This window comes from Ursus maritimus, unplaced genomic scaffold (assembly GCF_017311325.1).
Source record: "Ursus maritimus isolate PB19 unplaced genomic scaffold, ASM1731132v1 scaffold_8, whole genome shotgun sequence".
NCBI lineage: Eukaryota > Metazoa > Chordata > Mammalia > Carnivora > Ursidae > Ursus > Ursus maritimus.
In genome coordinates this window covers 48,900,073-48,922,310 of record NW_024426996.1, presented here as the reverse complement: position 1 = coordinate 48,922,310, position 22,238 = coordinate 48,900,073, and the positions used below count along the sequence as shown (strand labels likewise).

General features: G+C 40.0%; 1 protein-coding gene across 1 annotated transcript in view; it reads left to right on the top strand.

The window, feature by feature from the left end:
• Positions 1-22,238, top strand: part of LIMCH1 (LIM and calponin homology domains 1) — a 320,132-nt gene that overhangs the window by 278,035 nt on the left and 19,859 nt on the right. Inside the window, 5 exon segments of the mRNA XM_040625079.1 lie at positions 5,945-6,035; positions 7,194-7,357; positions 10,909-11,014; positions 15,442-15,482; positions 19,307-19,387. Of these exon segments, the coding sequence (XP_040481013.1) occupies positions 5,945-6,035; positions 7,194-7,357; positions 10,909-11,014; positions 15,442-15,482; positions 19,307-19,387 (483 nt within the window).

Here is a 22,238-nt window from a genome sequence, read left to right as displayed (position 1 = left end):
CCACATTTGAATGTATCTAAAGCAGTGTGTATCTTACAATCAACAGTGTATCATATTTAACAGTGTATTTTCTTTCTTACTAGTACCTAAAATAATACAACTTAGAATTGATGGCATCCGAGATTTAATAAGTTATGCCCATTTCTTTGTTCATTTTTGAAGTGGGGAGGGTTTGGCCTGGTTTCTGTAATTACTTATCTTGTTTCTAGTAATTGGAAACACCAGCGTTCTCAAAAGCATTATTCATCAATATTTAAATCTGCAAATCTGTTTTCCAACCTCAGATAGTTTTCTGTAATGTAATCAATTTGGGGGACAACCTAAAATATTAGTATTTCTGATAGTATTTTATATATGGACATCATAAAACAAAAATACTGTCACATATTAATATTTCTATCTGTGTGGTGGGGGAGTGTGTTAAATTGTAAAATCTAACTTATTCTTTCGTAATGCTAGGCTGGTTGATCTTCAAATGCTGCTATTATGTCAGTCATTCATATAACAATGTAAACACATATACAACATGTACATGTAACATATATAATAAAAGAGACTTTGGCTTATTTCACTATTTTCACTCATTAAGTCTCCTTAAAGGGGTTCAACTCAGGCTTGTTAATTTTTAAAAAGTTACAGAATCCATCAAACAATATAAATATGATGCTTATTTCCTGCCTAGGGTTTTAAAAGTACGTTTTAATTTTAATTTTTTAAAAATATTTTATTTATTTATTTGAGAAAGCAAGAGAGAAAGAGAAAATGAACAGGGGGAGGGGTAGAGGAAGAGGGAAGAGCCGACTCCCCGCTGAGCAGGGAGCCCAGTACGGGGACTCCATCCCAGGACCCTGGGGTCATGACCTGAGCTGAAGGCAGATGCTTAACCAACTGAGCCACCCAGACGCCCTTAATTTTAACTTAATATTATGTTCTTCCAGAACTGATATATGGTAATCCGTCATTAGAAATGCCCATCTAATTATGAGGATTTCAAAATCACCCCATCCTCCAAAAGAAAAAAAAACACATTTTTGCCACTAGATGTTACTGTAAAATCTTTTAGAAGCTTGGAAGACTTGTTGCCTAAAGTTTCTTTGTGCTTTTTTTTTTTAAGCTGAGAAAATTTGCAAACCATTTTTATTTATTTATTTTTTACAATGGTTTTTTTTTCCCCAATTTTTTTATTGTGGTAAATTACACATAAAATTGACTCTCTTAACCATTTTTATGTGTACACTTCAGTGATATTAAGTACATTCATAATGTGCAACCGTCACCACCATCCATCTCCAGAACTCTTCTCATCTTGCAAAACCAAAACTCTTTACCCATTAAACAATAACTCCCCATGACCCCCTCCCCCAGACCCTAGCAACAACCATTCTCCTTTTTTTTCCTTCCCCTTTCCCCCCCATGTCCCAGCCTGTGGTAACTGCCACTCTACTCTCTGTTGCTACAAATTCGTCTCTTTTAATTTTAATTTTTTAGATTCCACATGTAACTGAGATCATGCAATATTTGTCTTTCTATGTCTGGCTTATTTCACTTAGCATAATGTTCTCCAGGTTCATCCATGTTGCAAATGGTGGGATTTCCTTCTTTCTTATAGCTCAGTAATATTCCATTGTGTCGTGTGTGTGTGTGTGTGTGTGTGTGTGTGTGTGTGTGTGTATAGATAGATAAGAGATATTTATTTGTATGTAGAAACAAATTATACATATGTGAATATTTGTATATAATACTTATATGTCACATTTATTTATGTGTGACATTATACATAAATATTTATATATCACATTTTCTTTATCAATTCATCCATCAGCCTTTAGATTGTTTCCATATCTTCGCTATTGTGAATAATGCTGCAATGAACATGGGAGTGCAAATAGCTCTTTGTGATAGTGATTTCATTTTCTTTGGATATATACCCAGAAGTGAAATCACTAGATCATATGATAGTTCTGTTTTTAATTTTTTTTATTTTTAATTGTTTGAGAAGCCTCCACACTGATTTCCACAATGGCTATACCAACTTACATTCCCACCATCCGTGTACAAGAATTCACTTTTCTCCACATCCTTGACACCACTTACTACCTTTGACTTTTTAGCAATAGCCATCCCTAACAGGTGTGAGGTGATATCTCATTGTAATTTTGATTTCCCTGATAATTAGTGATGTGGAGCATCTTTTCATATACCTGTTTAACTATTTTTAATTGGATTATTTGCTTTAGTTTTTTGTTGTTGTTATTGTTGTTTTGTGTTGGGTTTTTTGTTTTGTTTTGTTTTTGGGGTTTTTTTTTGCTGTGGAGTTGTAAGAATGTGCATTGTGTTTTGTATTTTGGATATTAATTCTTTATTGGAGGTATGATTTGTAAATATTTTTCCCACTCTATAGATTACCCCTTCATTCTGTTAATTATTTCTTCTGCTGTGAAGAACTTTTTAGTTTATTCTGATCCCACTTGTTTATTTTTGCTTTTGTTGCCTGTGCTTTTGGTGTCAAATCCAAAAAATCATTGTTGAGACCAGTGCCAAGGAGCTTTTCCACTGCTTTCTTCTGGGAGTTTTGCAGTTAGACGTTGATTTTTGTGTATGACGTAAGATAAAAATCAAATTTCATTCTTTCATACATAAAGATCCAGTTTTCCCAACACCATTTATTGAAGAAATCCTTTATCCATTTTGTGTTCTTGGTGCCCTTGTCAAAAATTATTTGACCATAAAACCGTGGGTTGGTTTCTGGGCTCTCTAGTCTATTCCATTGATCTATGTGCCTATTTTTATGATAGTACCATACTGTTTTGATTACTATAGCTTACTAATATAATTTGAAATCAGGAAGTATGATGCCTCTAGTTTTGCTCTTCTTGCTCAAGAATGCTTTAGCTATTTGGGGTCTCCTGTGTTTCATATGAATTTTAGAGTTTTTAAAAATTTTCTGTGAATAATGCTGTTGGAATTTTGATAGGGATTGCATTGAATCTGTAGATTGCTTTGGGTAGTATGGACATTTTAACAATGTTAATTCTTCCAATCCATGAACGCAATCTGTCTTTCTATTGACTTGTGTCTTCTCCATTCTTTCATCAATGTTTTAGTTTTGAGTGCACAGATCTCTCACCTTGGTTAAATTTATTTCTAAGTATCTCATTCTTTTCAATGCTATTGTAAATGGGATTGTTTTCTTCTTTTTTGGATAGTTACATGTTGATTTTGTATCCTGCAACTTTACTGAATTCATTTATTAGTTTTAACAGTTTTTTTGGTGGAGTCTTTAGCATTTTCTGTATATAAGAGCATGTTATCTGCAAACAAATAATTTTGCCTTGTCCTTTCCTATTTGGATGCCTTTTATTTCTTTTTCTTGCCTAATTGCTCTGGCTAGGACTACCAGCACTATGTTGAATAGAAGTGGGGAGAGTGGGCACCCTTATCTTGTTCCTGATCCTAGAGGAAAGGCTTTGAGCTTTTCACCAGTAAATACGATGTTAGTTTTGAGCTTGTCAAATATGGCCTTTGTTATGTTTAGGTACATTCTTCTATACCTACTTTGTTGAGAGCTTTGTTATCAGGAAGAGATGTTGACTTTGTCAAATGCTTTTTCTGCGTCTATTGAGATGAGCATATGATTTTTATCCTTGTTTTATTAATATGGGTATCACATTTTTTTATGTGATCTGCATATGTCAAACCATTCTTGGATTTTTTTCATAAAGTTTCTTTGCTTTTAAAGAATTCAAAAACAGTTTCCACCAATGCATTAACTATAAAGGGCTTTCATTTTGGTTAGTTGAAAGACAAATTTTGATTTATGAGTAAAATATATATACTTATAAGACACCAATAAATTCACAGCTTTTTGAGAACCCATAGGGATATTTTATAAAGTATTTAATAATGCCTTTGCTGAAACCAATTTTAATATTTATCTTGAAACCTTTTAAGATGTATTAAGTACTTCATACATATTTTAAAAATTCAACTTTAGCCCTTTACAATAAAACACTATTACGAAAAAAGATAATAGTCATTAATTTGTTCTCTTTGGTTGTTTAGGTATATTCTAGCCAGTATTTCATCATCCTTCTCTTTACTTTTATCAAGCAACTAATAATATCAGTGGGAGAATTTTGGAATTACTCTGCAATCAATTGGCTCCCAACTAAGGATAATGTAAAATTGCATTGATTTTGTTTTCTGAACCAGAAGCAATACATAGTCATCGGGGAACATTTTGGAATACAGAAAATATATTTATAAAGAAGAAAAAGTCATCCAAAATTGAAGCACATTAAAAATAATCACTGTTTGGGGCGCCTGGGTGGCTCAGTCGTTAAGCATCTGCCTTCGGCTCAGGGCGTGATCCCAGGGTCCTGGGTTCAAGTCCCGCATCAGGCTCCCTGCTCTGCTGGGAGCTTGCTTCTTCCTCTCCCACTCCCCCTGCTTGTGTTCCCTCTCTCGCTGGCTCTCTCTCTCTCTGTCAAATAAATAAATAAAATCTTAAAAAAAAAAATCACTGTTAACATTTTGCTATATTTCCTTACTGTGTTTTTATAGACATTTTTGTATATGTATCAGGTATATTTATGTATAAATATAGCATATACAAAATCTTACATATGTAGATATCATCTGGCTATACAATTTATATTTTTTGACTTAACATTAGATAATAAGTATTTTCACATATCATTAACTATTGTTCAATACCATTTTTTATGACTACATAATATTTCCTTCTACGGATATACCATAATTCATTCAACCATTCTCCAATTGTTGGACATTTAGGTTGTTCCAAGTTTTTTTAATGTTATTAATTTTATGACGCATAAAACAGATAAACTGAATCACTTCTGAGAGAGGAACACAGGCATAAAAGTGACTAACTGAGGTACTATTGAAAGAAATGAACATCATGGTGATGTGTCAGGTGTATTAGACAGCAAGAGCCAAATCAGAGAGACCCCTTACTGGAAGAACATGGGAGTCAAGGATCAACTCAGACCCTAGCTTATAGAAACAGGAAGGAAGAGATGGGTATGAAAACTATTGTGTGAGAATCTTGGTAGGACTTGGCAAATGATGGGCACTCAGGAGATTTGAGTCAGGAAACACTTCAGAGTTTAATTTGTGTCCTGGAGAACTAATGTCATAAACAGAAATTGTGCGATTCGGAGGAGGGGCTTATTTGAGGGTCACTTTTACCATGTTGAGTGTGGGTCATTTGCCATGACACCAGTGTGCCAGACTGAAGCTTTGATGGGCGCTCGGGCTGGAGATGGAAATGCAGCTCATAAATGGGTAGAGAACATAATGGTGAACACATGAGAATAATTGATACGCTTGAGGGTGAGTCACACCGGTGGTGGAAAATAGTTGAAGTTCAGTAGAGAGAGAGAGAGAGAGAGAGAGAGAGAATGAGAAATCAGGTAATAGAGAGTTCTTGAGAGCCCAGAGAGAAAGCGAACATCAAGAATGAAATCCACAGTGCTCGCGGTCAGAGCCGTCTGTGCTGAAGACAAGCTACTAAAAGGTTAATTGTAACCTTAAAAAAAATTTTTTTCACTGGTAATATGATCCTAAGCCAACTTTAAAGGCATTTGGGAGCAAGTTAGGTGCTGATTTTGAAAATTCAGTGGTGTTGAGAAGGGAAAAGCGGGATGTGCATCTGAGGCGGTCAGGGGAGATTGGGAGGTGGTGGGTGCATGTGACCTCATGTGACCCCTCTTTTCCTTCACAGACTATCTCCTTCCAGCCAGTCCAGCTTTTCCCCGTAAGGCTACCTAGGAAATGGGAAAAGAATGAATTCATATAGGCAACTTACCCCATTGGCCTAAAAATTACAATTCAAAAAGAAGGAAAGAAATCTTTTACCTTTTAGAACTTTCAAAGAGATAATTTATTCAACGGGGAAAAAAAATCTTTTTCTTTTCAGGCAACCACTGAGGAAACTGAACCGAACAGTCAAGAGGATGAGAATGATGGCGAAAAAACACAGAAAGGGAATACAGAACTTGCCTCATCAGGTTTGTTCCCTGACAAACTACTTTTAAAGTAGATCGTGATAACTGTTAAGATACACTGAAAATAGTCAAGAATTTCTCCCACTGAGCCATAGAAAGGTGGTTAATCAAGGCTCTGAAACTGGTGTGATTGTGCTGCCACCTAGAGGCTTCCCGGGGAAATCCTGACCACATGACTTATCTTGCTGTAGAAACAGGAGCCCATGCTTTTTTGCTACGGTGATATTTTTTGGTTTTTTGAAAGTGTATCTCCATCATCATAAAGGTTATATTTCTCCAAATAAATGATGCTAAAAACTGAGGGTCCTATTTTAACACACAGAACATCATCAGATAAGATATAAATCAAAAATATATCATAAAATAGACGCTAAAATGAAAAAGTTGGTGAATAGTTTAAAAGAATAAAATAATGCCACCAATATGGACAGTGAGTATGAACAGAGACCCACTGTTCCCTAAAGTAATATTTCTCAATACTTTTAACACATTTCGTCTTTTGGCAAACATAAAAAACCTCTTACCCTCATCTAAATACCAAAGTATTTTAAAATAAATTAAATGTCATTACTAACAATTTTAGCATACATTTTTTCAAACTAGATGGCACCTCCACATTTTGATATGCCCCCTCACTCTAGACTATACCTAGTTCTTCCTTATATATCAGAGAACACTTTATTTTCATTGCATTATATATACCATGCAATCCTTAACACATTCCCATTATGAAAATGTACTATTTAAAGGGAGAATTGAAATATGGAAGAAAGACTCAGGCTCCCACTCAGTCATTTGGATAAAAACTGTCTTTAAATGTTTTCCCACCCAACCCGCCTCCCATAATATTTTGTGTCAACATTTTGTCTCATGTAGTGTTACTCATGTGGAAACTGTGACTCTTACTAAGAACTTATATTTTCCATAGTGGGGTCCTTTGATGTGTTTTGTGTTGTGTGATTGATTGATTTTATGTCTTGAAAGAGCCTAGAAAATTCTAGCATCTTAGGCTCTTTACTACTTCTCATCACCCTGCAGTCCAACTCCTTATGGCCCAGGGCAGGATATGTACGCAACGGACTTCATGGCATCGCAGGATAAATGGTCCTTTATATGGTTCTCATCTTCTTTTTTATGTTTCTGAACGTAACTCCATTGCAGAGCCCCAGCATTTTACAACAACTGTGACTCGATGCAGCCCGACCGTGCCCTTTGTGGAGTTTTCCTCCAGCCCCCAACTGAAGAACGATGTGCCAGAAGAAAAAGACCAGAAGAAACTGGAAAACGAGATGAGTGGAAAGGTGGAGTTGGTGTTGTCACAAAAGGTAAAGCACACGTGGGACAAAAGCAGTTAAATCCAAACTTTGTGTGGCTTCGTGTTGCAGCTGGCTTATGGTGTGAACGGAGACAAGTGGTGCTTGTCCCTAACGAACATTTATTTTCTCTCCGAATCTATTCCTATCTTCAATCTATATTTTTTCTAAGTACGAATATACTACGTGTCCGTTGTAAAACAGTGTAAATGCATATGGAAGGATGGCTGCTTTCGGTCACGTGGGGTGCTCTGGCTGGCCACCAGAGACTGGGTGGCTTGTAAACACCAGAAATGTATTTCTCACTGCTCTGGAGGCTGCAGGTCCAAGATCAAGGTGTCTGGTGAGAACCCACTTCCTGGTTCACGGATCACTGCCTTGCGGTGTCCTCACTTGGTAGGTGGGGTGAGGAAGGTCTCTTGAGTCTCGGGCACCAATCACCTACCAAAGGCACCGCTCCTAATACCACCACCCTGAGTGTTAGGGTTTCAGCATATGAATTTTGGGAGGCCACAAGCATTCAGTCTGGAGCTATACATTTTTTTGACTTATATTTATAGTAATGTACATGCAAGTGTAACAAATCTATCAAGTAATATATGTAAACATGTAAAAAATAATATATAAATTTTAAAAATAGAAATAGAGCAACAGAGAGAAAAAGTCACTGAAATGTACCTCTATTAGTAACCACTGATATATATTGATATGTATATATATATATATTCATCCAAGATCTTTTAAATTTAAAGTAATTTTTAATTACAAAGAATGATATACATTTAAAAGAAAAATGGAATATAAGTTCTAAAGCTTTGCAGTTAGGTGTTAGTTTCCTGTGCATAAGGTTGCTTATTTGCAGCTTACTAAATATTCTTTCCAATATTTACCTGTTTTATAACAATGGTACTTCTGATGCCTCTGGACTTGCATCACAAGGAAACTAGAAAATTATGATTCTGATATAATGAGTTTTAATGTCTTGTTTTTATTAAATTTCTTCCTTGCTTGGAGTCTCATCTCATTCATATTAATTTGGTTTGTTTTCAGGCACAGTCTAAAAGTCTTCATCTTTTATACCAGTCGCTCTCAATCCTGGGTACCCTTTAGGATTTAAAAATACCAAGCATGTTCCATAGCAAATAAATCAGAATCGCTGGGGGCAGGGCCCAGTCATCTGTATTTTTCAAAGCTCCCCAGGTGATTCCAGTAGGCCTGGCACACTGTATGTGGTGATATTCCAACTTTAAAAATTACCCCTAAGTTGGGGTATCACTTTAGAGTGAAACATTGGCTACTTCTCATTCCAGTTCATCCATTATTTACTCAGCCGGTATTGACTGTGCACCTGCTAGAAGCCAGGCACCATACCAGACTCTGTGTGTTCAAGAGCAAACAACACCCAGCCCCTGGCCTTAGGAGCTAACCGTGCTGTGTCCTTGGTGGAGCCTCAAAAATGCCTCTTGCCTTAATGTGTTTGGGGGATTTCAGACTCTAGTTATTCCCCATTTTTATATATACAGGAGTAAAGAATGGTCTAGATGTCTGAAAGGAGGAACTAAACTGTAGGAAGACATTCGGGGCAGGATTTCCCACCTTCACAGAGTTTTGCCTTATCCACATTATACTCGTAGCCATTATTTATTTATTCTTCCTCCAAATGGACTTTTTTTCCCACTTAAATCTAAACTGAAAGGAAAACTGTATCATTGTTAGAAAGTATTTTTTAAAAAATGAAACAGAGTAAACGCGATAACTAAAGATACTCATCTGTGAACCTCATGTGTGCGATCCACCGTTGGGCCGCCAGTGTATGTCTACCGTACAATGGAAGAAGTTGTTTTCAGGGGTTCTTAACTGTGTGTGTGTGTGTGTGTGTGTGTGTGTGTGTAGACCCTTTGGCATCTGGCAAACAGTATTCTCAAAATAATATTTTCAAAGCATAAAATACACAAGATTACCACATTTTCTTTGGTATCAAGTGATATCAAGTATATACACCCCCTAAATTCTGTTCTGTGGACTCCAGGTTAAGAATCTCTGCTAGTTGATTGCCAAGTGGAATAATGGTCTTAGAACCCAATGCTTTTCTTACACCATATGAATCCCTCCCCTCTGTTTTCCCTACTGTGGAGTTAGCTCTTAGAAAAAGGTGATCACTGTTGCAACAGCTTTTGCTTTCTGACTTCACTTGAGAGTGTTACCTTTATCAAACACAGTGCCTATGCACACAGGCTGACCTTTTTACATAATGGTGATTTTAAGCATTTCTGCTGTTAACATTCATTTACAGCTGAGCATTACTGGAACATTTTTGTCAGACTCAACTACAGAGGAAATGGTATGGAGTTAGGATTCAACTTTAGTAAATCTAAGCCTTAGCTTTTGCTGCATGTTTAACATCGAAGTTCATTGGGACATCTGGTTGACCTCTGTAATGCAGAATGAAGTGATTAACTCTGTTTTCTTCAGGATTCCATTAGGGTTGAATGTATTATTCATAAAGAAAAATAAAATTTTACCAAGAAGAAATTATAGACATTATATCATCCTGAGAACCAAATCACAGATCAGCTTATGACGAAACAAGCACTCCACAGCCTCAATTGCCCTATTGGCTATCAAATTAGTCTATTGGGAACACAACCACCAGCCAGAGTGAATCCGAGAAAGCCCTGTAACAGCTGAAAGGACATGAACTGATACAGTCACGTCCCTCCTTCAGATCTTTGCTCAGAATCTACTGACTCTTATTTTAGACATCAGTTTGGTAATCTGATCTTACAGCAATCAGGTGATTGGAAGCAACAAATCAGAAGGAGGGTACTTCCACCAAAGGCCATTCAGACTGGGGGAAAACAAAATAAAACTAAACAGCCATAACAAGAAAAAATTTATTTCTACAAAGCACACATAAGAATTTTTAAAGCCTGTAATTTTGTAACTATTTACCATAAGGACAAGTGGTCTAACATGCCCCCCAAATCTCCTGATGTCATCATTGCTATGACGCTAGTTGATAATAGTTATTTATAATAATATTTCTTTATCAACAGGCAAAATATATTGTCTTTAATGTGCTTTGTGTAAATTTGTGGGAGGGCTCTGGAGTGTCTCGAGAATAATGTCCACTAGAAAGTGATATTATTTTAATATTCAGCACTTACATATTAAGATTTTTTCTTTATCTTATGTGGGGCATCTCACTTCCTAACATTACAAAATCTGTATTATGTAGTATCAGGAAGAGAATATGTGATTGATCAATCAGAAAATGGGACAGAGTAATATCCAGTCCCAAAGATGGACTGTTATCTTCTTGGTTTGGAGAAGAGTGATCATCATATTTTTATGCACCAGTTTGATTTCTCTGAAAAAATTGGCCTCTGTATTAATGTGGAAAACACCAAGGGGTTTGGGGAAAGGGCAAACATTTCCATTCAAAAGTTAAATATTTGGTTTATTGACCTCTAGAACAGCGATGAGTCCTTAAATTTTATTTCCCCTGTGCATTTTTTAATGGACAGTACTTGTAATGTTTCTGTCTGTTGCCCATGATCCAGGTGGTAAAGCCCAAATCACCAGAACCGGAAGCAACCCTGACGTATCCATTTCTGGACAAAATGTCTGAAACCAACCAGTTACATTTGCCAAATCTCTGTTCTCAAGGTAAAAAGAAAGAAATGTTTTATTTTAGCTCTACATGTTCTGCTGGGCTTATCTATAGTAAAGTAGGCTTTATTTCATTTTATTTGTTTAATTTAAATTCAATTAACATATAATGCATTATTAGTTTCAGAGGTAGACTTTAGTGATTCTTTCAGTCACATGTGGAATCTAAGAAACAACAGAGGATCATAGGGGAAGGGAGGGAAAAAGAAAATAAGACAAAATCAGAGACGGAGACAAACCATAAGAGACTCTTAACTAAAATATTCTTTATTTTAAAGGAAGATTACTTCCTTTATGTTAACATCCCATTAGCCATGGTGTTTGCAAGAGTCCGTGGTGGCTGAATTAAATAACTTCAGAATGGAAATCTGGGGTTGCATTCTCTATTTGGCCCAGCCAGGAACCCAGCTGCCAAAACCATTTTGTCAGCCAGGCACTATAGGCACAATAGGGCCTCCGTAAGTGTTTGATACCTTACAATAATTTTATTGACTCCAAAATGTTAAAAAAAAAAATTACAAACTAAAAAATAACTTTTATCATCCTAATATTATGTCAACTTCATTCATTGTTAATTATCTCATCTTTATAAAATATCCATTTAATCTGACAATTTGACTTTTTAGAAGAAAATCAGATTTTATTACATCATAATCATTCCTGGGTGTGCATGATGATTGCTGAGAAATCATTCACAATCATAGATTAAACATGTTCTGCAGATTCCCCAGGAACCCCTTAGGCCACATGTAGGTTGTGAATTCACCCCTTTACTCTTTAAGAGTCCTACTTGAATACCTTTATCCTTACGAGAAACTCAGGGGCCCACAAACACCAGAAAGGAACGGGGTAGGGGAGTATCCTGAGAATTCCATGGTTATTCTTCTAGACAGATAGACCACTGGGCCTTACTCGTATGAGTTCTCTCTAGAGATGCGAAAATGGCTGGAGTTTAGGAGGCAAGGACTGTGAGGTTTTTGTTTGTCTTTTTTTAATGTACTCTTTCCAGTACATTTTATAGATTTATCAGCTCAGGCAAAGAGACGATGGTACAGGGTCATTGTGGCTGGGGATTTATTTTTACTTTCATTTTTTCAGGGATGGGCAGCCATTTGGGGCCACTATTGGCAGAATGTGGGTTGGCTTCCAATAGCCTTAGTTGACAGCTGGGAGATAAAGGTGGGCTCTATTTGAGTAACAGGAAGTCCTTGGGAGGGAATTAATTAGTACATACACGGATGATCATTAGTTTCTAAATGTGGAAACAAGTTCAATACTGTCTTCAAAGCATTTGTTTTAAATTTGTCGGCCCTGCTGTCCTGAAGGGAATTGACAGAAATGAAGTCTCATAACTGGGTCAGCAATTGACCATATTTAGACAGATTTTAATCCTGCCCCATTTCTACCACTTTTTAATTCTGTGGATAAGAGGAAATAGATATTTTAAGCCATCTTAATTAGTTTTGTTGTCTCACACGTTTTGACATCCTGTTACCTGTTATAAGACATTTTGATTTTCTAAAACGTGCTGTTAACGAAAGGACTTCCATCATGCTTTGTCGAAGTTGAGTGAGAAAAAAATAAAATTTAGTAGCACTAGAGCATTTTGAAAATTAGTCTTCAAGAGAGAATTATATTTGGTGCACACCTGTTCTATGCTCTTGTCTGGTTCGTGGACGCAGGAACGACAGCTGCAGGCTCTGGACACAGAATGCCCAGGTTTGAATTCTTGCTCGTCTAGTTCTTAGCTGGGTGATCCTCCCCGCCAGGCTCTCCTAATCTCTAATCGTCCCCCGCAAACTGTAAAATGGAGATGATAGTACTGCCAACCTCATAGGGGTATTGGAAGAATTAAATGAGATCAGCCAAAAAGAGTGTTTAGCTCCAGCCCTGGCCCAGAATCAGCACTAACAATATCATCTAGCAGTTTCAGAATAGTACAGTTAGGGTACAGAGCAAGATGCCAGGCAGTAAGAAGCTATTCTTGCATGCTTTCCTTAAAATAAGAGTGTGTGTTGCAGAGATATGGCTCTAAGCTGTCATTTTCAGATAGGAGTATGGGCCAGGGTTCCCTGCGGGCCTGGTTAAAACACAGGTCTCCAAGCTCCACTCCCCCAGTGTCTGAGTAGGTCTGGGCCGAGGCCAGAGGATACGCATTTCTAACAAGTTCCCAAAGGAGGTGCTGACGCTGCAGATCCAGGGACCACACGCTGAAAACCACAGACTTAAAGTAGGTGTTTAAATTATGCACCGAAGACACTGTCAAGAAATAGAAAAGATAGAAAAAGTAACAATAAGATTTGTTTGGAGTGAGTAAGTCCCTAGCTCCAAGAAGCAAAGGCCTCTAATAAGTGTAAACTTAAAAGACATAATCTGTCTTTAATTGGGAGGGGAGAGGGGGAAGTGTAGGGCTTTGCCCAGATATAAAAATTCAGTGGGATTGGGAGGTCCAGGGTTCCAGGTACAGAATGGATGAGTCACGGGAACAGTCAGTGGTGTGATAGCGCCGTGTGGTGGCCGATGGAGCTGCACTTGGGGCGTGGGTGCGTGTGTGCGTGCTACAGCATACCACACACAGTGGTCGAGTCACTATGCTGTGCACCTAAAACTAGTGCAACCCCGTGTGGCAACTGTACTTCAACTGAAAAAGGTCCGTGGACCTTAGTGACTACTAGTCTGTGGTCACACATCAAGTCCAAAGAAGCTACACAGTTAGGATGAGGAGTCTTGGAGCCATACCGAATATTCTCTCCCCTAGGAGTTTATAAAAGTGGTATCTCCCCCACTTTTATAAACTCCTATGTTTATAGACTGAGTGTACAGGCTACTGAAGAACTGGTGGTGAGCCCTAGTATTTCACAGATTTCCCTTAAACACACACACACACACACACACACACGTAGTCTTAATAAATACTCTGAAAACATTCATAAAATACATTGAAGGTGACAGTTTTCCTTTTCGCCACTGTCTCCCAACAGTCAAAGATATATTGGTGTGTCTGGAAAATATGTGCACATTTTAAAAAGTGATGTCTTTCTCCCCCTGAGAATGACGTCCGAGTGCACAGGACCCAGTTTAAGGATGCAGATGCTTACCGTGAACTTGCGTCTGTTCGACGCCACTACATTACAGACGGACAGCGACGCGGGCTTCTGTTGCACACGTACGCCGCTTCTGCCGCAGACTTCCATACATAGGCTTTATAAAGCCTATAATCATTGAACTCGTCTCTGCTGTCCTCTGTGCTGTTCTAGTGTCCTCCAAAAGCAACGTAAACTCTGCATTTTGCTCTAACAGAGCATAGTATCCTATCAGTTGACATTTAACATTTAACAATACCACCATTAAGTATGAGCTTATGAAGTGTCACCTAGCACCGAGGAAGACAAACCACAGCATGGACTGTCCCACGTCTATTGGCGCTTGCCCATGTCTTCAGGTTTCGTATGTGTTTGATTGAGATGTTTCGTTCTTTAGATTCCCTCCTTCTCGGTTCTTAAATTGACCATAGCCAAACCTCCTAGAGTTCTCGGGAGCATGGTTCCACTGCGTTCTCAGCCCTGTTCTCACGGTTTTCTGTTTGTTCTGTTCTGCCCTCTGATCTAGACTCCCCTGGCCCCGCCAGCATCCCGCTGAGAGTTCAGAACTCTTGGCGGCGTTCCCAGTTTTTCTCCCAGTCAGGTAAAGCGCATCCTGGTAGCTGTATTTCTTCTGTGCCAAAATCCGTGTTGGGGGCAGCCAATAATGTCTGGTATTTTTCTTCATTTCTGATTTCAGAAAAAAATGCTTATTTCTGACACACAGTTAGCAAAGAGCTAGTTCTTTGATAACAGCGCCACTTCTACTAAAATTGGAAGGAAATTCGTAGAAATTTTTGGAAGGAAATTCGTAGAATTTTTCTTTGAGTTTGAAAATCTAAGGAAATAATATTCAGCTCTTTCTTTAAAAAAAAACATTCAAAATCATTTTTTGTCCTCTTCTCTTTTAAACAAAGGTTAGAAGCATCTACAAGGAATTGGTCATGGTTCTCTTGTTAACTGTGTCCCTCTCTTTACTTCCTGGCTGATGTCTGGCCTCTCTCTGTGTGATAATTCTCCAAGTCAGACAGTGAGGGAACAGCAAGCGGGAAGGGAATGCAAGGGGCATTAAACACAGCCCCTTAGTTTTTGCTTCCTATAGTCTAGTCCCTGGTGCTAATTGATGGGCTCAATCATACTACACTGGTCATAACTCTTTTTGGTGATGGGTACAAATTGCTTCAAGGTCTGCTTTATTATGATTTTCTAATGCTCTTGGCTTACAAAGAAAATTGATCTGAGGCTGACATAGGAACCATGTTCCACTCAAAGGATCAAAGAAAAATGCTGTTAGAAGCTGCTCACATTGTGATCTCTTTTTTTTCTTTCTTTCTTTCTGTACAGTGGATTCTCCAGGCAGTGAAAAGTCACCTGTAACCACACCTGTAAGTAGCTCATCTTAAGGAGTAAGATCACGCATCGAGTGTGATTTTAATTTATAAAGTATTTGATTTGCTTAAAGAGGATTCCGTCAAAAATGGGCTGTAAGTGATTGTAAAAGAATAATTAAAAGTCGTGTAATGCTGTCAGGTGAAATTTGAAAAAAGAGACGGATTATCGTTATGCAGAGTTGTGATCATGCCTAGAAACAAAATGGTAAGTGAGTTAGGAGACTAAATCTAATGAAGGTGACAACTGGAATTAGTATTAAAACATGCAACTTCTCTAGGCATTCAAAATCATTTTTTTAACCAAGGGCAATGCTTGTACTTGGTGTAGTGTTGGCAGACAGGGCCCAGCCGGAGCTCTCTGGGAGGCCCAAGCTGTCCTTGTTGCACTCCTTCTCACAATCAATTTCCTGAATAATATTAACCGTACATTTAGTTTTCAATTTTTTATTTAGATGATATCAACAACAACACAAAAGCATTTGCAAAAATTAAGTGTCGAGACCCATAACGTCGTAGAAATTGCTTGCTGCTGAATCATACATAACACTTGCTGTAGACCTACCCTTCCCTGTCACCCTTGTTCACCCTCTGAAATTCCCACTGGATTTGGAGTCTCCCTCCGTGGCACAGTCAACTGTAGGATTCCCGTGAGCTCCTAGGTGTAGCCGCATAACCGCCGTGGTACCTTTGATTCCAGATTGACTAACATAGGACCCTGAAGATGTTATATAACTTCTTTGAGCCTTATCTTCCTTGATTGTGCAATGAGATGATAATCCCTCCTGTCCGGGGGTTGTGGGCTTTAATTGAAATGGTTACATGAAGCCTCTGGCGCTGTGGCTGATCCGTGAAGGGGTCCTCCTCGGTGGCTACCCCAAAAGGCCCACCACAGCCAATACCAGTTCTTACCTATAGGCAAATTGTCTCACTTTGATAATTCCTGCGTGCCTGTGCAGAATGGAGAAAGGGTCACATAACCCTTAATATTTCCAGCCACATTCCAGAACTAGCAACCATTTGTGCAGGCCCAGTATCTGGCCAGTACCGGGAATCTTGAGTTTCCTGGGAAGCTGAGTATACCCATGTTGGGTGGCAACCCCCAGAAGGATCCCAGAGCTGGCCTCCATGGCACACGTATGAAGAGTGTACCATAACACGTTGATTTCCATTTTAAGTTACATGGGAGCAACGTCACACTCTTCTTATACCCCCTGCTCAGGGGTGGAGAGGAAGGGAGCCCTGAAGACATGCATTCTTATTTCTGATTCACGGAAACCAGAACAAGAAAGAAACAAATTACTGACCTGTATAAGTGAATTCTCTGAAAATACCCACCCAAATTTGATGTTCTGTCAATGATAAATAGCTCTTCCTAGAATAGAAAAGTAAAAGAAATTTGAACACAAGAGAAGCTTGAAGAGGAAGTAAGCATCTGATTGTGCTGACCTCAATAGTCTCAGACCATTTTCGGTCAGACTTGGAGTGGCCCAAAGCTATAGGGTCAGAGTCTATAAAGGGGAGAGAAGGGGATGCATCACCCAGCATGAAATGATTCCATCCATTTATCAACGAACATTTATTGAAGGCCCAAAAGTGCAAGGTTTTGGGATACTTACGGGGATAAGGGGCCCTCTCTGCTCTTGAGGAAACTCTAGGCCAAAGGAAGATACAGATTTGTAAACATAAATTATAGAACAAAGTAGGTTAAACGCTCTCCGTTCTTTCTCTAGCACCTTTCTGTATTTCTTTTAGGATAATTATCACACTGTCTTCTGGTGTCATTTATATATTGGCCACTCCCTCACACCCAGCCTCTGCCCACACACTCAGTTGTAAGCTCCACAACCTGGGACCCCTGGCCAGCTCGTATCCCGGCCTGGCCCATAGTAGGTCCTCAACAAGTAGTCACCAAAGGAAGGAACATGATCACTGTTCTTTCTTTTGTGTATCACGAAGTTATCTTCCTCTTTATTTTACTCTGAAAATGCTCATTGTTTTTCTGTCTTCCTTTTAAACAAATATTCTCTATTTTCTTCTGTGCTCAGTGTTTCTATCCCACACTCCTCCCTTCTGTCTGCTTACTCCTTGCTTATTCTTGCAATTACTGCCAAGTGAAATCTGAAAATTAAATAATTCCTAGTTGTTGCTCTTTTCTTCCTACTGGACTCCCTATGGCTTTACTCACATAACCACATCCTTTTTCCTAAAAGACAAAGAAGGGCCATGCCCTTGAGATAGGTTCTGAACATTGAAACTGCTTCCAAGTTTTAGGAAAATGCCAAGGAGAGCCAACCTCTAACACCGTTAATTCCAAATTTCTTATCTGGAATCCCATTTGGATAACATTTTATGGTCATCCAAGGAAACTTGGGAAATTTCGAATTATATACAATTAAATAGCTTTTCTACATAACATGTCAGAGCCTTTAGTTTGCTCACGTGCAGTATGAATCCCAAGAGTGGCATACAGGAAATACATTTCCCTACCCTGTTTGCCCACCTTTCCTTGACTTTTTGTGGGCATGATGCTAACCATTTGCAGACACCACGGCAAGAGCATCAACGGAGGCTTACATTTCCTATGTCTAAATACATTAAAGTTGTCAATATTTATACTGTTATAAATCAAGCAACACCCATGGCCTGGCCTACATTCTCAGCCTGGAGACAATTCCCTGGGCCAGCCCAGCCTTCATGCACCTAAATGGTAGCATGGATCTATTGGGGGCAGGGCAGGGCCAAAGGTGAACAGGCCCAGGTATCTTGGGTGTAACTAGACCCATCTAAGTCTTGGACAGGACTGACCCCGTCCAGCTTCTCAGGCAGCCCGGGTAGATGGATTCTGCCTGCTCCCCACCCCGCCCCAGAGTCTCCCCCTCCTCCCTATCACCTCCACCCTCATCTTGCCACTTCTCTCAAGATTCCCAGGCAGTTCTAAGTGCCTCCCCAAACCACCCCCATCAGAACAGAGGGAAGGGAGGAAGCACAGTTACTGGGGAATGTGATTTGCCTTGGCCCTCCTCTGGGTGTCAGGAGAGGCCAAGTTTAAACACCACGGCCCCCACCCTTTTGGAGTTTCCCAGAGACCAGCTGTGATTTCCCTTCCCCTGTGGACCTCCTCCATCTCATATATTCTGTAACCTGGGGGCCCACTTTGGTTCGTGCATCCTTCTCTCATTATTCCTGTTCACTCACTTGGTGCCAAACTCACAAAGACCTTTTTTTTTTAAAAAAAAAAAAAAGGCTTTGGGTTTGAATGTTGGTTACGTGGGCCCCAAGGAAGGCAGGGACTTCATCTTGCCTGGATCACAGGTAATTCTAGTGAGCATGGGCACATTGAATAACCCACTTTAGAGACAGCTGGTAGGGAGACCAATAGCAGTATAAAAGCTTAGTTCTCTAGTGTGGCAAACACGACTTCTCACAAAAGGCAGCGCTGCTGAAGGAAGCGTCCCCATGTGCTGGGACAGGATCCACATGCAGGTTGAGTATCTCACGCTCAGAAGTGTGAATACATTTCAGAAACCACTTCTGAAAGAAAGGGAGCAAGAGCCTTCCCATGCCGGTGGCTAATGACTTCCGTGTTTTCATTAGCTCCAGAAAGGGTCACAGCATCATACCAGCCTCTTGGAAGTCAACCAAAGTAGGATTAAGATTAAGCAGTGGTCTGCATTGACAAAGAGGGTCTTTCAGTACGTAGAGGCTTCTGCTTGCCCACGTCCGTGTGAGTGCGGGTCGGTAAGCCGATTGTGTCCCTTGCCCTGGCCTGGCCTTAAGGACATGGCTGAGTTCTGATCACGGTCTTATTTTCTAAGCAGTTTAAGTTCTGGGCATGGGACCCAGAAGAGGAGCGCCGGCGACAGGAAAAATGGCAACAGGAGCAGGAACGTTTGCTCCAGGTAGGACTGGGGTTACTGCTTTGTTTTTTGTCCTATCGGATGCTGCTTTCTTAATTACTGTTGTATTACATTAAATTCGTAGCACAGGAAATGCATGGAATTAGATTCTTCTCAGGAGCTGGTGAGTCTAAGTCAGTTCATTTGGTGCCCATGCAACAAAGTGTCCTGTGTCTAATTCCTCTTCCCAGAGGTTACCCTGGGAGCACAATGAAGAAGCATGAAGGAGGGCACGTGATGTGATGAGCACTGGGCGTTATATGCAACTGAGGAATCACTGAACTCTACATCTGAAACTAATGCTGTACGATATGTTGGCTAATTGAATTTATATAAAAATAAAAAATAAGTTAAGAAAAAAAAAAAAACTATTTCACTTAAAAAAAAATACCCGAGGGGTTACCTGGTTGGCTCAGTCAGTAGAGCACGTGACTCTTGATTTTACGGTTGTGCGTTTGAGCCCCACGCTGGGTGTAGAGATATTTAGAAATAAATCCTCAGGGCCGCCTGCGTGGCTCAGGTCATGATCCCGGGGTCCTGGGATGGAGCCCTACACTGGGCTCCCCGCTCAGTGGGAGTCTGCTTCTCGCTCTCCCTCTGCCCCTCACCACCCCCCACTCATGCCCTCTCTCTCAAATAAATAAAAATCTTAAAAAATAAATAAAATCTTTTTAAAAATCCCAAGCGTTAGGGGCCAACCTGTCTAGTGGTCGCCTCCTTAGTTGCCAATCAAATTCCAGTCCAAGTTGCGGTGGGGATGAATTATCAAAAAGCTATTTGGGGGCGCGTGGGTGGCTCAGTCGTTAAGCGTCTGCCTTCGGCTCAGGGCGTGATCCCGGCGATCTGGGATCGAGCCCCACATCAGGCTCCTCCGCTCAGAGCCTGCTTCTTCCTCTCCCACTCCCCCTGCTTGTGTTCCCTCTCTCGCTGGCTGTCTCTCTCTCTGTCAAATAAATAAAATAAAATCTTTTAAAAAAAAAAAACTATTTGATAGCATACATGTGAAATAAAATTTGGCCTGGGTCTTGTTCCTTAAGTAGAAATGTTTGCTCCGCCCTTGACTGAAGGCTGCTAATTTTTAATTCTAGGAAAGTTCTGGGAGTAAATGTATCATGCTCCTACTTGTTTCAAGCCAGTTTTGTAGAGTAATAGGGCTTCAAGAAGTAACCTAGTAACCTTAGAAACTAACCTGAGTACTTGGGTGTGCCAAGAACTGGCATATTTGTTGGTACTTGACAGATCTCATCTCATTTAATCCTTCAAAGTATGTCTTATTAGCCCCATTTTGTAACTGAAGAAACCAAGTTTCAAAGAAGTTAACTTAATTGCTCAAGGTCAGACAGCAAACAGTTGTCAAGCCTGGTTTCAAGTCCAAGTCTGTTTGACTTTAAAACTCAGGTTCTCTCCACTATATTCCCAATAGTACTGATTTTACTAAAAGATCATAAAGGGGGGGAAAATCTCATTAATTTTGATGACTTTACACTGCTGTATTTTACTTTTTTTTCCCCTTATCTTTTTGCTCTGAGCCTCTCGGCTGAATTCCTAGGGGCTGGGAGCAGGGGGCAGTGGAGGTAACTAATTGTCGTGTGGCTTTGGGCCTGCCGGTTAAGCTTAACACTTTTCACAATTGCACAGGGGTAGATACCAACCAGATTCAGCCAAGTCCCAGAGCTGTTGGGACTGTTGGGGCCATTGGGAGACCCTAGACCAGCGCTGGCCACCTGCTATTCCCTTGAAAACCAGATGCCTATTTCCCAGCTACATGGCCAACAGCTAGGAGTCAGAAAGTCTGTAGAGTAAGAAGACAAGCACGTGTGCTTCCCGTGGCGTTACTCTGTCAGTTACACTCTGCAAGGTGATCGCGGGTACCAGTGCAGACAGATGGATCATATTTGTCCTACCAAACTGTTACCTGGTGTGGCACTGCAGGGTTGTGGGCGTTGGGGCAAGGTGTTTGTGCGAGTGTGTTGGTGTGTGCAGGTGTGTTTGTCGGGTATGCATGTATGTATGCTGGTGTGTACACACGTGTGTTGGTACGCACACATGTGTACTGAGGGGTGAGTGGGGTACAGACGTACAGCATCTTTCACTCCCTGAATCACCTCAATTCATGGGGACGGGAACATGTCATGTGAGCTCCTACCACCAATAAACCTAAGCTTTGCTTGTTTTTCGGCTTTTAAGTTGTAGAGTCCGCTTCTTCTATTCTGAAAGGCCCCTGAAGTCCCTCTCAGAAACTTTATAAGATTGGGTTTTGATAACAAAATTTTAACCTAGAGTTAAAAGCCTGCCATGAGTGGACCAGGGATGGTTTTTCTAGAGCATTAATAAGAACATCGGGCTCCAGACAATCCCAATAAAGCCCTTTTGCACCCAAGATAATGACGTAACAGGTAATACCTGGAGGAAAGCTCAGTGCCTTCCCCAAGAGGAAAAAAGACTTGTTTTAGCCTCAGAGAGAAGATTGGCAGTAATTAGGCGAAACCATCGGACTGTGTGTGACCCACCTCAGCGATGCCTCCATCTCTGTCACGTCAGGGGCGCCATTCCCCACGCAACCAGACGTGTCAGCTCTCATTTTAAGCATGAATCTTACTCTGTGTTTATTCATTTCTTCTACTCAGCTGTGCAAGGGACTCTAGTCACGTTTTTAAAGCCATCCTTATTCAGAGTATTGTATTTTTTCCCCCGAAGTGGTGACTAGTGCTGTACCGTTTCTGAAAGTAGTGCTGGCAGTTCTGATATGGAAGCCTTCCAACGGGCCGTTGAAGAGCTACTCTTAATTCAGAAGTTACTGAAACCTAGGAAGATTCCATTTTGGTAGAATGGCTCCAAGCAAAGAGTAATCCAG